The following is a 12,855-nucleotide window of genomic DNA, read 5'->3' on the forward strand; positions in this document are numbered from 1 at the left end:
ACCAATTCAAGTTCACAATATCATAAAAAAATAGTAAGCTAACTACATATTCACCAACATTTCTCAAACCTTTTGCCATTTAAAATGTAATTTTGTTATAGATATATATATAATTTAGGATAAAAGTTAATGATAAGTTGGCAAAACTAAAAAGAAACACGCTCCAAATCACACAATTTAGTTAAATTTTAGTTAAAGCTTAGAGGTGACATTGTTACAGCTAATCTTTCATATGTAATTTATTTGAATACCTGGACATTCTTTGCTTGTAATCATCCTTTTGAAATTAACAAGAGCACTATGTTCAATATTCACAGTACGTTACAACAAATCTATAAGTCATTTCAGAGTGTGTGTGTTCCAGAGTCATCATCATGTGTAAGTAATACAACAAAATGCTAAGATGACTCTCTCACAGAGGCCTCCTAAGCTATCTACTCCAGGGTCCCCCCATGACTCATGCTGGACACGGTTCCCATTAAGCAGTGTGTCAGCTATCTGTGAGTGGGTGGATTTTCCTGGGGAGTGGGTAGCTGTGGAGTTTGACAAGGGGAAGCGTAGATATTAAATTTCATGTTCCAGAATAAAGCCCATTGCTCCACACCAAGCACCCAGTCTATAAATAAACCTCCAGTTGGAGTTCAGTTGAAGGGTCAGGACAGCTGAGGAAGTGGGCCGTCTCTGGTGTGCCTGACTGCTCTTTTAAATCCTCTTTCCAGGCCAGAAACTAGAACAGCTTGACTACAGAGGAGATCCATTTTGTTTGATTTTTACAGCCCTCGAAAGGATCTTCATACTCCTCCTGCCAGGAACAATGGCTCTGCCTATGAACCCAATGGACGAGCCCAGACTGTACCAGCAGACTCTACTCCAGGATGGCCTGTATGACCTGCTGGAGAATGACAAGCTGGTTGACTGTGTGCTGAAGATCAAAGACAAGGAGTTCCCGTGCCACCGGCTGGTTCTGTGTGCCTGCAGCTCGTACTTCCGCTCCATCTTCCTTTCTGACCTGGAGGAGAGCAAAAAGAGAGAAATTGTCCTAGAGGATGTGGAGCCTGGTGTCATGGGGCTCATCCTGAAATACCTGTACACCTCCAAAATCAATGTGACAGAGCAGAATGTCCAGGATATCTTTGCTGTTGCTAATATGTACCAGATCCCTTCAATTTTTACTGTATGTGTGTCTTTCTTACAAAAGCGCCTGAGCCTGAGCAACTGTCTGGCTGTTTTCAGGCTCGGCTTGATGCTGGACTGTCCCAGGCTGGCCATCTCTGCTCGAAACTATGCCTGCGAGCGCTTTCAGCTCATCTCTAGAGATGAGGACTTCCTCCAGCTGCTCCCCAGTGAGCTGGCAGCCATTTTATCAAATGACAATCTAAACGTAGAGACAGAAGAGGAGGTGTTTGAAGCTTTGATGAACTGGGTATCCCTCGACAAAGAAAACAGAGAGAAAGAGCTGCCAGGTTTGCTGGATTGCATCCGTCTGCGTCTTGTCAGTGAGGACTATCTGAAAGAAAAAGTAGAGAAACACAAACTGATCTCATCCAATCCGGAGATGCAGCAGAAACTCCAGCTGGTTAAGGATGCCCATGCAGGGAAAATGCCAGAAGTTAAAAAAAGCAAAAGTAAGGAGGAGGAGGAGGATGGTGGAGCAGAGAATGATGGAGAGAGCAAAGATAAAGATGAAGAGGGCCTTCTCCCAAGCATCCTGAATGATAACCTTCGATTTGGGATGTTTGTCAGAGACTTGATCCTGATGGTTAATGATGCTGGCGCTGTGGCCTATGACCCGTCAGGGAACGACTGCTTTCTGGCATCACTCTCCACACAGATTCCCAAGAACCACACCAGCCTGGTTACTAAGGAGAACCAGATCTTTGTGGCTGGAGGATTATTCTTTGACGAACAGAACAAGGAGGACCCACTGTGCTCGTACTTCCTGCAGGTAGGAGAAGTTTGCAGAGCAGGCAGAGAAGATGAAAAATTTGCAATTACAGAAAAAGGTCTCAGTTCTTGAATGAAGATTGAGGGCATTATTTTGTACAAATAACCTCAAATAATACATTGTTTTTGTACATGTGGTACATATATTAGTACAGTAAGGATATTTTACTACAGTGTAGTTCAGGTGGCATGAACTTAAACATTTACAAATGTTTGGGTCCTTTGACCACAGTATGACCCAGTCAGTGCCGACTGGCTCGGCATGCCTCCTGTCCCGTCTCCCCGTTTTCTGTTTGGAATGGCCGAGGCCGAGAACTCCATCTTTGTGTTGGGAGGAAAGGAGCTGAAGGAGCAGGAGCACATGATGGATTCAGTTTTGATATATGACAGACAGTGAGTACAGCCCTTAGTTCATGAATGAAATTTTAGGGGGGGGGGAGAACTCAGTTTGTCATCCTGATTAACTTCCTTGTGTGTTTTGTCATTCACAGCTCCTTTAAATGGGGCGAGTCAGAACCGATTCCATACCCAGTTTATGGACATGCAACGGTATCCCATAATGACACTGTATACGTGATTGGAGGAAAGGGAGACAATAAGTGAGTACATGCTGCAAGCAAAATGTTAATATTTATATTACAAGTGTGAACCTAAAAGGCTTCATGCTTTAAACAACAATGGCTTTCTTCACCTCAAATGTTACTACTGTGTCTTCTTTGTCTGTTTGGTGAATAGAAGCTGTCTAAGGAAGATGTGTGCCTATGATGCCAAGCGATTTGAATGGAAGGAGCTCGCGCCCATGAAGCATGCACGCTCCTTATTTGGTGCCACTGTTCATAAAGACAAAATATATGTGGCAGGAGGCGTCACCGACAGTGGCCTGACAGACTCTGTGGAAGTGTACGATATCGCCACCAGCAAGTGAGTTCCTTAGAACCAGTGTCCACGTAGCTTTCATGGGGAACATGCTGCCATTATCTTGGTGTAAAGTCAATACACAAAAAGCAAGGAAGCTGTGGGAGGGACCAAGCTCACTGTAACACAATTAAACATTCAAAGTTAACTTTAAAGCTCTTATGAAAACCTTTCCTATAAGCTCAATAGTAGGCTTGAATCTGCCATAGAGTCCCTAAAAATATTCCAATAAACTGCTTGATCCCTGCAAATGTATTGCAGTTTATCTCACTGAACATCTTTTTGTATGTGTGCTAACACGTTGCAGGTGGTCAGACTTTGTGCCATTTCCTCAGGAACGCAGCTCTCTGAGTCTCGTGTCTTTGGCTGGTTCCCTCTATGCTGTAGGAGGCTTTGCCATGATGCCTTTAGAGGACAGCGATGAGGTTCTTCCTAAAGAGATGAACGACATCTGGAGGTGGATCGAAACAGACATTTGTTTTAAGTTCTTTCAGCTGTTAAATTGTCTTTACAAGACTGGAATCTGAATCACATTTAATGTTTGCTCAGTAGTGCTAATGTTTAAAATGCTACTCTGTGAACGAATGTCCAAATTTTAACCTTCATGGCTGTTAGGGTCCCTAATCCATTCAAAAAAATGCAACATATAAGATGCCATAACCCTGCTACAGTTCAACAAGCTTTTCACAGTGGAGATAATTATTTATAAAGATTAAACACAAATAATGGAGATGGGAACCCTGGCAAAAACAGTGACAAATGTCTTTTAACCTCCTCAGGTATAATGAGACGGAGCAGCAGTGGAACGGGATCCTCAGAGAGATCAAGTACGCCTCAGGGGCCACAGTTTTGGGGGTGCGGCTCAATACCTTGCGCCTCACCAAGATGTAAAACCCCCCTCCCCATTTATCAACAGAAATCTGTTTAGTTTACAGTTGCTGGATGGGAGTCCAAAGACAGGTTCAGGGCCACAGACATTAATATTCAGCTTAGTGTGTTTATTGTTCTCTTTATTTTTTATTTTACACATTTTTTGTAGCTATTCTAATTATGACTGATTTATGCTATGGAGAGTTTTTTTTTTCTGATTGATTGATTGATGAGTTTATATTTGTGTTTCTGCAATTTTAATTTGATAGACTGTAAAACTGAACAGTCAGTAGCCTACAGACATCTGTTGCACTGTATGGAATAAATAAAAAATATTTAACAAAATATTTAAAAATATTTAAATACAGTATAATATTGAACAGACTGGAAAATATAAGCATTTCCCAACAGATGGCAGCAAAGGTATAACATACTTACCTTTAAAAAAAAACAAAACAAAAAACAGCGCTGCTGGAACACAACAGAGAAGGGTGACAAAATTTCCACTAAGTAACAATAAAACAAATAAACAAAAAAAAAAACACACACCACACATCTGAATTTGCAATAATATATCTATACTGTTTAATATTGAAATGATTTCATTACGCTCTGTTGTGTTACAGACAGTAAACACTAGTCAATAATACAATAAAAGACAGAAAATACAGTCTAATGTTATTAGCACCTCTAGACACTACTGTCCTTGTACTGTTTTTAGTATTTTATCATAGCTGAACGTGACGACTACTGCCTACACATGGGCTTTGTACACCAGAGTTAACTAAGTCGTAGCGTTAACATTATAAAGTAGAGAGTCAGCAAATAACAGTACACATTATGATTTCTTTAACACAGCTGCAGTATGAGTAAGGGAAATGCAATGTGATGAGGATGTGGATATTACAGCTTAGAATCGACTACGGCATTGATGCCTATGGTTACCATCACATGTAGCTTTACTCAAAAACAGGGGAAAAGCCACCATAAAACATAAACCATAAAAAAAACAAAAACAAAACTAACCTTTAACATGCAAAAAAAAAACCCACTTGTTTCATAATTTTAGTTTATATGGAGCCCGGAAACTGCCAAAAAGGTAAAAAAAGAAAAAAAAAAAAGATTCATTTTAATTTGAATGTAAAAATATTCTGTATACACATAAACACTATTTCAGTGGGTTAATAAAACAAGCAAAAATGTTTTTATTTCAGTCAGGTATGCTGTGGTTTACTCATTTTATTTACTAGGTCACGTGTTCCTTGGTTTTCCTCATTTCGTGCTTTTTGTCCTATTGATGTCCCGTTTTCCTCTCCACATGTTTAATTTTCCAAATGCATATATAATAACTATGGGTTAGTATTTGTTGATGGCAGTAACTGGTTTGGGATTTATATACTACTTGTGGGGTAATTTAGAGTGCTTTGTAGCTAACTTAACTGGTATCATACTGCCCACAAGCATTGTTGGCTAGCTACATAGCTGAAGCTGTACATTTTTTTCATAACGGTACATCAGCCAGAATGTTATCAATCTATCACTGTTGTAACAAGCATACAAAAACAAAGTAACAGTCAATCTAAAGTTTGACATTTGACATCAGGACAGACTGCAATGAATGATTTTATTTTCATGCTAGCATTTAGTTTGTTATGTTAGTTTTTTTAAAGGTTAAGAAGTGAACAGAATTTGGTCTGTTCATTATTTTCCTCAATGGATTATTCCTTTGTCTATAAAATATATTTTAAAAAAATTACAAAATTTCCAGTGCACAATTTCTGTTGTCGTTTGTTTCTGTCCATCAGTGGAAAACCTAGAGATAATTAGTTTAATATCAAAAGAAATTTAGTAACCCAACCAAATATACACTATATGGACAAAAGTACTGGGCTATCTACACATTACACCTACAAGAGCCGCTCAGCCATTAAAACCCATTCCATGAAGCTCCCCACACACAGTTTTGTTGCTGATGTTAATACCAGGAGGAGGTTTGGAGAAGCAATCCCTACTCTGTAGCTTGCTCTGGTTCCTAAACACCTCCACTTTGCAATAACACCACTTACACTTGATTACAGACTAACTGGGAGAGAAGAAATTTCACAAACTGACATGTTGCAATCGTGTTATCCTATTACAGTACCACACATTAATTCTGTGAGATCTTTAGAGTAAGCCATTCTTTCACAAATGTTTGTAAAGGCAGACTTCAGGTGCTTGATTTTATACAGCTGTGGCAATGGGACTGAAAACCCCTGAACTCAAAGATTAAGAGATGAGACCCAATACTTTCATCTATACAGTGTATTTATATTTGAGAGGTTGGAACAAGTGAAAACTTCTTAAACTCTTCTTTTATTGCACTACTTTTTGGTGTTATTAGTTTAGTCAGTTTTGGGGCTCCATGTATTTACCCAAAAATATTTACCCAACAAAAAAGACCCCCCCCCCCCCCCCCCCCAAAAAAAAAAAAAAAAATCAAAATCAAAAATAGGCAGAAACACATTTTCTTTAAACTGTTCACATCCAGTACTTTCTCGCCAATATCTACCACGCATTTAAGTTTCTCAAATAAGACAGCAATTTTCCCAACACTTTTCTTGAAGGTGAAGGCCACAGAATAAAATTCTTTTGGATACACACTTCATCAATAGCAGCTTTAAAAGAAGAAGAAGAAGAAGAAGAAGAAAAGAGAGAGACTTAACTTGGTAATCCCAGGAGCACTCTCTGAGTGCCATTCTCACAGCTCACTATGTGGCAACCTTGGGTGCAATGCAGAATGCACAGTCACTGTGGTGTCTAGGCACCCACTTAATCACTGACAAACCCTCATTTAAGGACAAGGACAGGTCCACCTTTGCCTAATCTAATACAAGCCTTTGGCTGCTAGCCTTAGTAAATTAGAATTTGGCTAATCAAAATACATAGAGTCAACCTGCCTAGAATATAGGACTCCTGCGCACTGTGCAAAATTTCCCTTTTCAGTTCTAACAATCTCAGCTTTACTGCCATTTCACTATAAAACAATTAAAAATACTTAAAAACAGTTTGCTTTATTCCTTTTTTTGTGATTTAGGTAATATCAAGGATAATAAAGGTTCATCTCTGACACATTTCTTTTATACAGCTCAGTGTATAATAAGTACTATTCTGATGTCACATACTGGCTTTGTCTTCACAGCTGGATTTATGGAAGACTAGTTCACTAAATAATACAAGACAAAGGATTAACTTCTAAAGTGGATTTAGACTTTTATACCCAGATTCTCTGCTTACTGTGTCCTGTATGCAACATGATGTGCAAGGTGTATATTCTTTGCATAAATCAAATATTTTGAGCTTTAAACATATTCAAATCATATTCTCACTGTGATTAATCTCCAATATGAAAGGTATGATGCCCTTTGATTAATTCCATATCCTACGCTTTTTCGAACCCTTTATTTTGAGCAGATTTCTTGGTTTGATTCCACACAGGTACACTTCTGAGGCCCCTTTTCTTTTTAATACCATTTCAGGGGACTGAACATCTGCAAAGGACACATTTTGTCAAAAAAGGAATTCTGATAATTTTTCATATTTAGGTAAGGAAGTATTTAAAAGAAAAAAAAAATCAAGAAACTGCTCTGGTATCTGCGCTCAAATGAAGTATAAAGTGCTCTTAAAATCTTTCTCATTATTGAATTTGGCAGCTCAATCCTTCCCATATATTTTCTCATGCAAAGGAACAGAACAGTCACCCTTCAACTGAAGCAAACTGGAAACACTTAAAAGTAATTTCTCTTCATAATGGAAGTGAACAAACCAGTCAGAAAGTGCCCTCAGGGAAGAGTCATGGACACTTGTTAAACAGAGTAAAAGAGGCTGACCAGAACACAGAAACACCAGTTTAGCTCCAGAATGACACACAACACACTCATGACTGCTGAGTTCTCCTTAGTGTGCCACATGCCACAGCACAGCAAGTGAAGCTATTCTGGGAAACAAAACAGAGGTCAGGCCCCAGGCTTACACCTGTGCAACCTAGTAACCACAAGGTCTGACCAACTCTGGACAAATAATACAAAAGGAATTTAATGTTGGAATTTACTTTGATTTATAAAAGATTTCTGCTATCTATTTTCACCTTGTATCTGGAAACACTGCCCCATTGTGGGGGTAATGTGGCAAACTCTACAAAGTGCATAAATCAGTAGTATTAACTACTAGTCCTCCTCCTTTACCATCAGCTACCATCACTATCCATAACACACATAACATGTGTAAGGCAAATACACAACCTTTAACCACAGTATCTCAGTATCATCTCTTGGGCTAGTGCTTCTTAAAACAGGGAAGTGGGAAAAAAAAAAAATTGTGAGTAAAATTTTGAGCTCCTAAATATTATGGGCTTCTCCGAGGATAGCGAGACACACATTATGAACAATAATGTACATCTAAGGGTGGGAGAGTGCAGTTTACTGAGTTGCCACAAGAGAGCAACAGTTCTAAACAATCAGTCTACTAGATTCAATCTTAACTGACATCTTTTTTTTTTTTTTTAATACACTGTGCACTTCTTGTTGTCAGGGCTAAATACGTATTCTGCATGTTTATAGACATGTGCATTGTCTTTATAATCTTTTGCACATTAACCAAGGAGTTATATTCATTGTATGGTCATAAATGATAATAAAGTTCACTTTGACTTTGAAAGTGTTGGCTATCACCTCCTCAAAGTGGTCCATAATGTGTCATTTCTAGCTCACTACCAACCCTGGAGCTCGTTGTAATCACAGCCAGAATATTGCTCAATTACATTAAAGTCAAGAGCTCCACACTTTTCACCATTTAAAGGGTAGTCTCAAACAGGACTCTGTACAAAAGCAGCAAGCCAAAATACAAAACATGTGTTGGACACATGAAGAAAAACAAAAAGTGTACCATTATTAAATTACATCTGATGTGGCCCTAACGGTTTAACCGTGGAAATTTAAGAAGTACATCTGAGGTGAGCTTAGACAAAAGACTACATGAAGGTGCTTAATTTTTTTTTAAATAAAACAACTGACAGCTTATTACATTTACAAAAGCATATCCACAAAGTCCAACTTTCCCTAGTACCAGCCAAGATGCATTTTGGGGCACATTCAACTGACTCTCCGAATGTAAACATGAGGAATAGATCACATGGAAGAAGCACATCTTAACAATATTTACAAGTTAACGCTACACCACAATTAGGCTATTAATAGATAAAGTGAGCAGGAGCGTAATGATAGTGCACAGAGACTCTTTTGAATATGGAATTGACTGAAATGTCAGACAAGAGTTCCTATTTGAATTTTCAAATAAGAGTTCAATGGGAAGATTGGTACCACTTCTACATGGGTTTAATATAAAGCAGAGGATAGTGAAGCTCTACCAGGGAAATCAACACTGTTGAATGAAAAAACAAAAAGCCACTTCATTAGTTACACTTCGCTAGCACTGCCTTTATTCTTTTTTGAGTACAGTGAATGCATTGTCATGTTCAAGAAGTTTGAGGTGTGTGACGGTGCGTTATCCTGCTGGAAGAGATGGACATGGTCAGCAGCAATACTCAGGCAGGCTGTGGTGTTTAAATGATGCTCAGTTGGTGCTAAGGGATCCAAAGAATGCCATGTTTTTGTGTTGTTTACAACTAATTCCTCTCTACCATCCAAATGTCACAGCAGAAATCCAGACTCATCAGACCAGGCAACATTTTCCAATTTTCTGTTGTGCAATTTTGATGAGCCTGCGTGAACTGTAGCCAGTTTCTTCTTCTTATCTGACAGGAGTGGCTCCCAGTGAAGTCTCATGCTGCTGACATTTTAAGAGATGCTCTTCCGCATACGTCGTTTGCAACAAGTGGATATTTAAGTTGCTTTTGCCTTTGTATCAGCTCAAAGTAGTCTGACCATTCTCCTCTCATCTCTGGCATCAAAAAGGCATTTTGACCCAGAGAACTGCCACTCGCTGGATGTTATCCCTTTTCAGACCAGTCTGAAACTCAATGATTTTTTTTTAATACGACTTGTTCTCCTTTAAATAATGTTTTAATCTTGCTATGTGGTATATATATATATATATATATATATATATATATATATATATATATATATAAAGTGTGTATTTGTACATATTGAGAGCCACATTTAAGACAAATTTCCACTGCTTTGCAAAGGATGATGCAGTTTTTCTGATTTCCCTGTAAACCCAACAGATGGTTGTGTGGGAAAATCCCAGTAGATCAACAGTTTCTGAAATACAGAGGCCAACATCCATGCTGCATTCAAAGTTACTTCAATTGCCTTTCTTCCCTGTTTTGTTACTCTAAACTTCAGCAGGTCGCCTACATGTCTAAATGCACTGAGTTGCTGCCATGTGACTGGCTGATTAGATATTGACACTAATGAGCAGTAAAACAGGTGTACCTAATGAAGTGACCATAAAAAATTAAAAAAAAAACAAACAAGCAAACAATTGGTCAATGTGCTGAGCAGGTAAAGAAATAGTCAAAATACTTGAGTGGTACCAATTTTCTTATTTAGCTCTTGACAAGAACGCAATTAAGGATAATTCCAATCTATTCCTTTAAGCAATTATGATACTTTTTTCCTGATCTACTATGGTAGATTTATGACACACAATAGCCAAAAGTGTGCACAGACCCAAAGGCTTTTTTCAGGGGTACTACACCGCACTTCCCCGGTTTTAATTAGCTGCTACATATTATTGTTTTAACAAAAATAAATCACTGTCATAATAATGATTTTACAGTAAGGACTCCTTTTAGTGGCCACCTCTTTTTGTGCCAAACTTGATCTCTGCCAGTACTCTTTAAGAGTTTTAAGTGTAGTATAAGTAATATAATTTTGTATTTATCATTTCACTATACAGATTACATCTTACTGTAATGAAATGTGGCCACTGAATTCAGCAAGGTAAGCACATTTTTGTGAACATTTCTCTCCCTACACTCATCTAGCACATAGACAGGCTTTAGTTGGGAAAATAAGCAGTAATTAACATTAACAGTAACACTGAATTTTATTCTACACGTATACTGTAGGGCAGAGTACATCAGGTTTTACTAACAAGTCACAGAAAAGTGCCAGAACATCTCATGGCCAGATCTGCAGGAGAGGAGCACGTCTGCTTAATGTAAGCAAAAACAAACAAACAAACAAAATAGTTGACAAATTACTCCATCTCCTGACTCAGGGAAGCTCGCACGTTGATTAGTTAAACGTTGATCTGAGGATTCTCATCTCAAGTCTCTGCCTCGCATCTCACACGCACACCATCACGAACACCACACACTGCATTGCACGGCCGACTCTCCACGCCTCACAACTTCTCTTTAAGTCCTTAGAAAAATGACGTAACGTGCCACGAATTACACACTATTCACAATAATAAAAACGAAGACGGTTAGGAGTACATTTTAAATATCACTGGAGTTAAATGTAAGGTGCAGGATCGCTTATAAATGCTGAATTACATTACCTAACTATAGCAGGTGAGCTAACAGGATTTGGTTATTGGCAATGCCATATACATGTATATGCTCAAAGACAAATCAGCATTTGGTTATTGCTGGGTCTGACCAAAACCGCTCGCTACATCTTGGCCGAGAACAAAAAATAAATCATTTCTTCTCATTATAGTGTGGTTCTCCCTCGACTCATAACCCCAGTATGAGTGGAGATTTAGGAAGCGCTTCCTCCCATTTTGTAAAAGATGCTACAATCAATGCATTGTGCAAGGCTCTGGAGAGATGTGAGGTGTCAGAAAAATCTCAAATGAAACCAGGACACATCTGTGAAATCTGTGAGTCGAAGAGCAATGATGAAACGTCCTACTGGACTCTGAGGTTATCTATTGTATTCAACAGAGTAAAAAATAACTATTTATTACTGTGGTAGCTGTATGTGTGTGTGTGTGTGTGTGTGTGTGTGTTTTTTGTTGATGTTGTTTTTTGTGTCTTTTTATAACGAGGCCTCCATGTAGCATTTTTTTTTTCAGTTCTTCCCCCTCTGTGTAAATGTCACTGAGGCGCATCATTCTCCCTCTGCAGGAGTTCTCTTAAAAGCTCAAAGAAAAACAATAAAACAAAAGTAACAAAGTGCTTTCAATGCTACAGAGATTTGTTAGTTGTTGGAGTTCATCCTACCAGCAGAAAACAGTGGAGGCGGCGGGGGTAAATGCGGGGTGGGAGGCAGCCCTCCCATGGAGTGCAGCAGGGGGAGAGACAGCTGGGTGCCGTGGAGGGGGTGGGGGCTAGAGGCAGCAGCGGGTGTAGTCATGGACGTGGCAGGGAGTGCCGTCCCCAGCTGGGCCTGACCGGAAGAGTCCGCAATGGGCGGCGCCAAGGGCCGGTCGAGGCCCAGAGGGTCACTGCCATCGGGAACCATGGGGTGGGTAACGCGGAAGCATTTTTCCCTGTGGGCCTTGAGCATGTTTGAGAAGCGGAAACGCTGGCCGCACACCTCACAGGGGTATGGCTTTTCTCCAGTGTGGGTGCGGCGGTGGCGCTTCATGTTGGGCCGGCTCGTGAAGCTCTTCCCACAGATTTCACAGATGTACGGCTTCTCTCCTGCAGAACGACAGACACAAAACACGCCTGCTTGATACATTTTGGGCATACGTCGTTAAATTTAAAGCTGCAGAATCGGTGTCTTTATATTTGCAGTACATCAAATGACCATCTAACGTAAAAGGGGGTTGGATGTAGTAACTCTGAAGTTCTCCTCTGACTTTTTCAGTATCTTTCAGAACATGGTTTTGATTTATGGCCTGCAACTTCACTGTTTTAATTTACTCTTAATGCTCTCCACCAGGATTTCTTCCAGCTGTGGGAGGCAGCTGTTTCCAGTAAAAGAACTCTAACGTTCCAATTGATGCTACCTACCCAGCAAAAATTTAACAAAAGATAAAAATAATTAAGCAGCTAAAGACGCACGCATTTTGCTCAGTAGCTTGTTGAAGAGCAAAACTGAGCTAAATCAAAAGAATACCCATGCTTCACATCTGCTGGGTGTGCAAATAAGGTTTGCTAACAAGCAAAGGTGTCAGTATCTGCAGCTTAATTCTGCTGCATTAATAAAAAACAACAACAAC

At 39.4% G+C, this 12,855-nt stretch overlaps 2 protein-coding genes across 2 annotated transcripts in view; one reads left to right on the plus strand and one right to left on the minus strand.

Annotated features, from left to right (window-relative positions):
- Window positions 1-727: 727 nt before the first annotated feature.
- Window positions 728-5,328, plus strand: klhl40b (kelch-like family member 40b). Its single transcript, XM_030755969.1, has 6 exons — window positions 728-1,945; window positions 2,177-2,337; window positions 2,436-2,543; window positions 2,680-2,865; window positions 3,167-3,316; window positions 3,639-5,328. Exons 1-6 carry the CDS (start codon window positions 815-817, stop codon window positions 3,748-3,750), a joined length of 1,848 nt encoding a protein of 615 aa, XP_030611829.1. The 5' UTR covers window positions 728-814; the 3' UTR covers window positions 3,751-5,328.
- Window positions 5,329-6,211: 883 nt separating this feature from the next.
- The window catches only part of zbtb47b (zinc finger and BTB domain containing 47b), a 32,533-nt gene continuing 25,889 nt past the window's right edge, over window positions 6,212-12,855 (minus strand). Inside the window, exons 6-7 of the mRNA XM_030756016.1 lie at window positions 11,854-12,331; window positions 6,212-8,801 (exon numbers count right to left, since the gene is read on the minus strand). Of these exons, the coding sequence (XP_030611876.1) occupies window positions 11,886-12,331 (446 nt within the window). The 3' untranslated portion in view covers window positions 6,212-8,801; window positions 11,854-11,885. The remainder of the gene's footprint in view (window positions 8,802-11,853; window positions 12,332-12,855) is intronic.

The sequence above is a fragment of the Archocentrus centrarchus genome, chromosome 20, assembly GCF_007364275.1.
Source record: "Archocentrus centrarchus isolate MPI-CPG fArcCen1 chromosome 20, fArcCen1, whole genome shotgun sequence".
Lineage (NCBI taxonomy): Eukaryota > Metazoa > Chordata > Actinopteri > Cichliformes > Cichlidae > Archocentrus > Archocentrus centrarchus.

Bases quoted from the DNA above. Each gene is read 5' to 3' on its own strand.
- klhl40b (XM_030755969.1), top strand. From the start codon at position 815: ATGGCTCTGCCTATGAACCCAATGGACGAGCCCAGACTGTACCAGCAG. The intron at 2,544-2,679 runs GTGAGTACATGC...TTTGGTGAATAG, and splicing joins GGAGGAAAGGGAGACAATAA to AAGCTGTCTAAGGAAGATGT. The intron at 2,866-3,166 runs GTGAGTTCCTTA...AACACGTTGCAG, and splicing joins TACGATATCGCCACCAGCAA to GTGGTCAGACTTTGTGCCAT.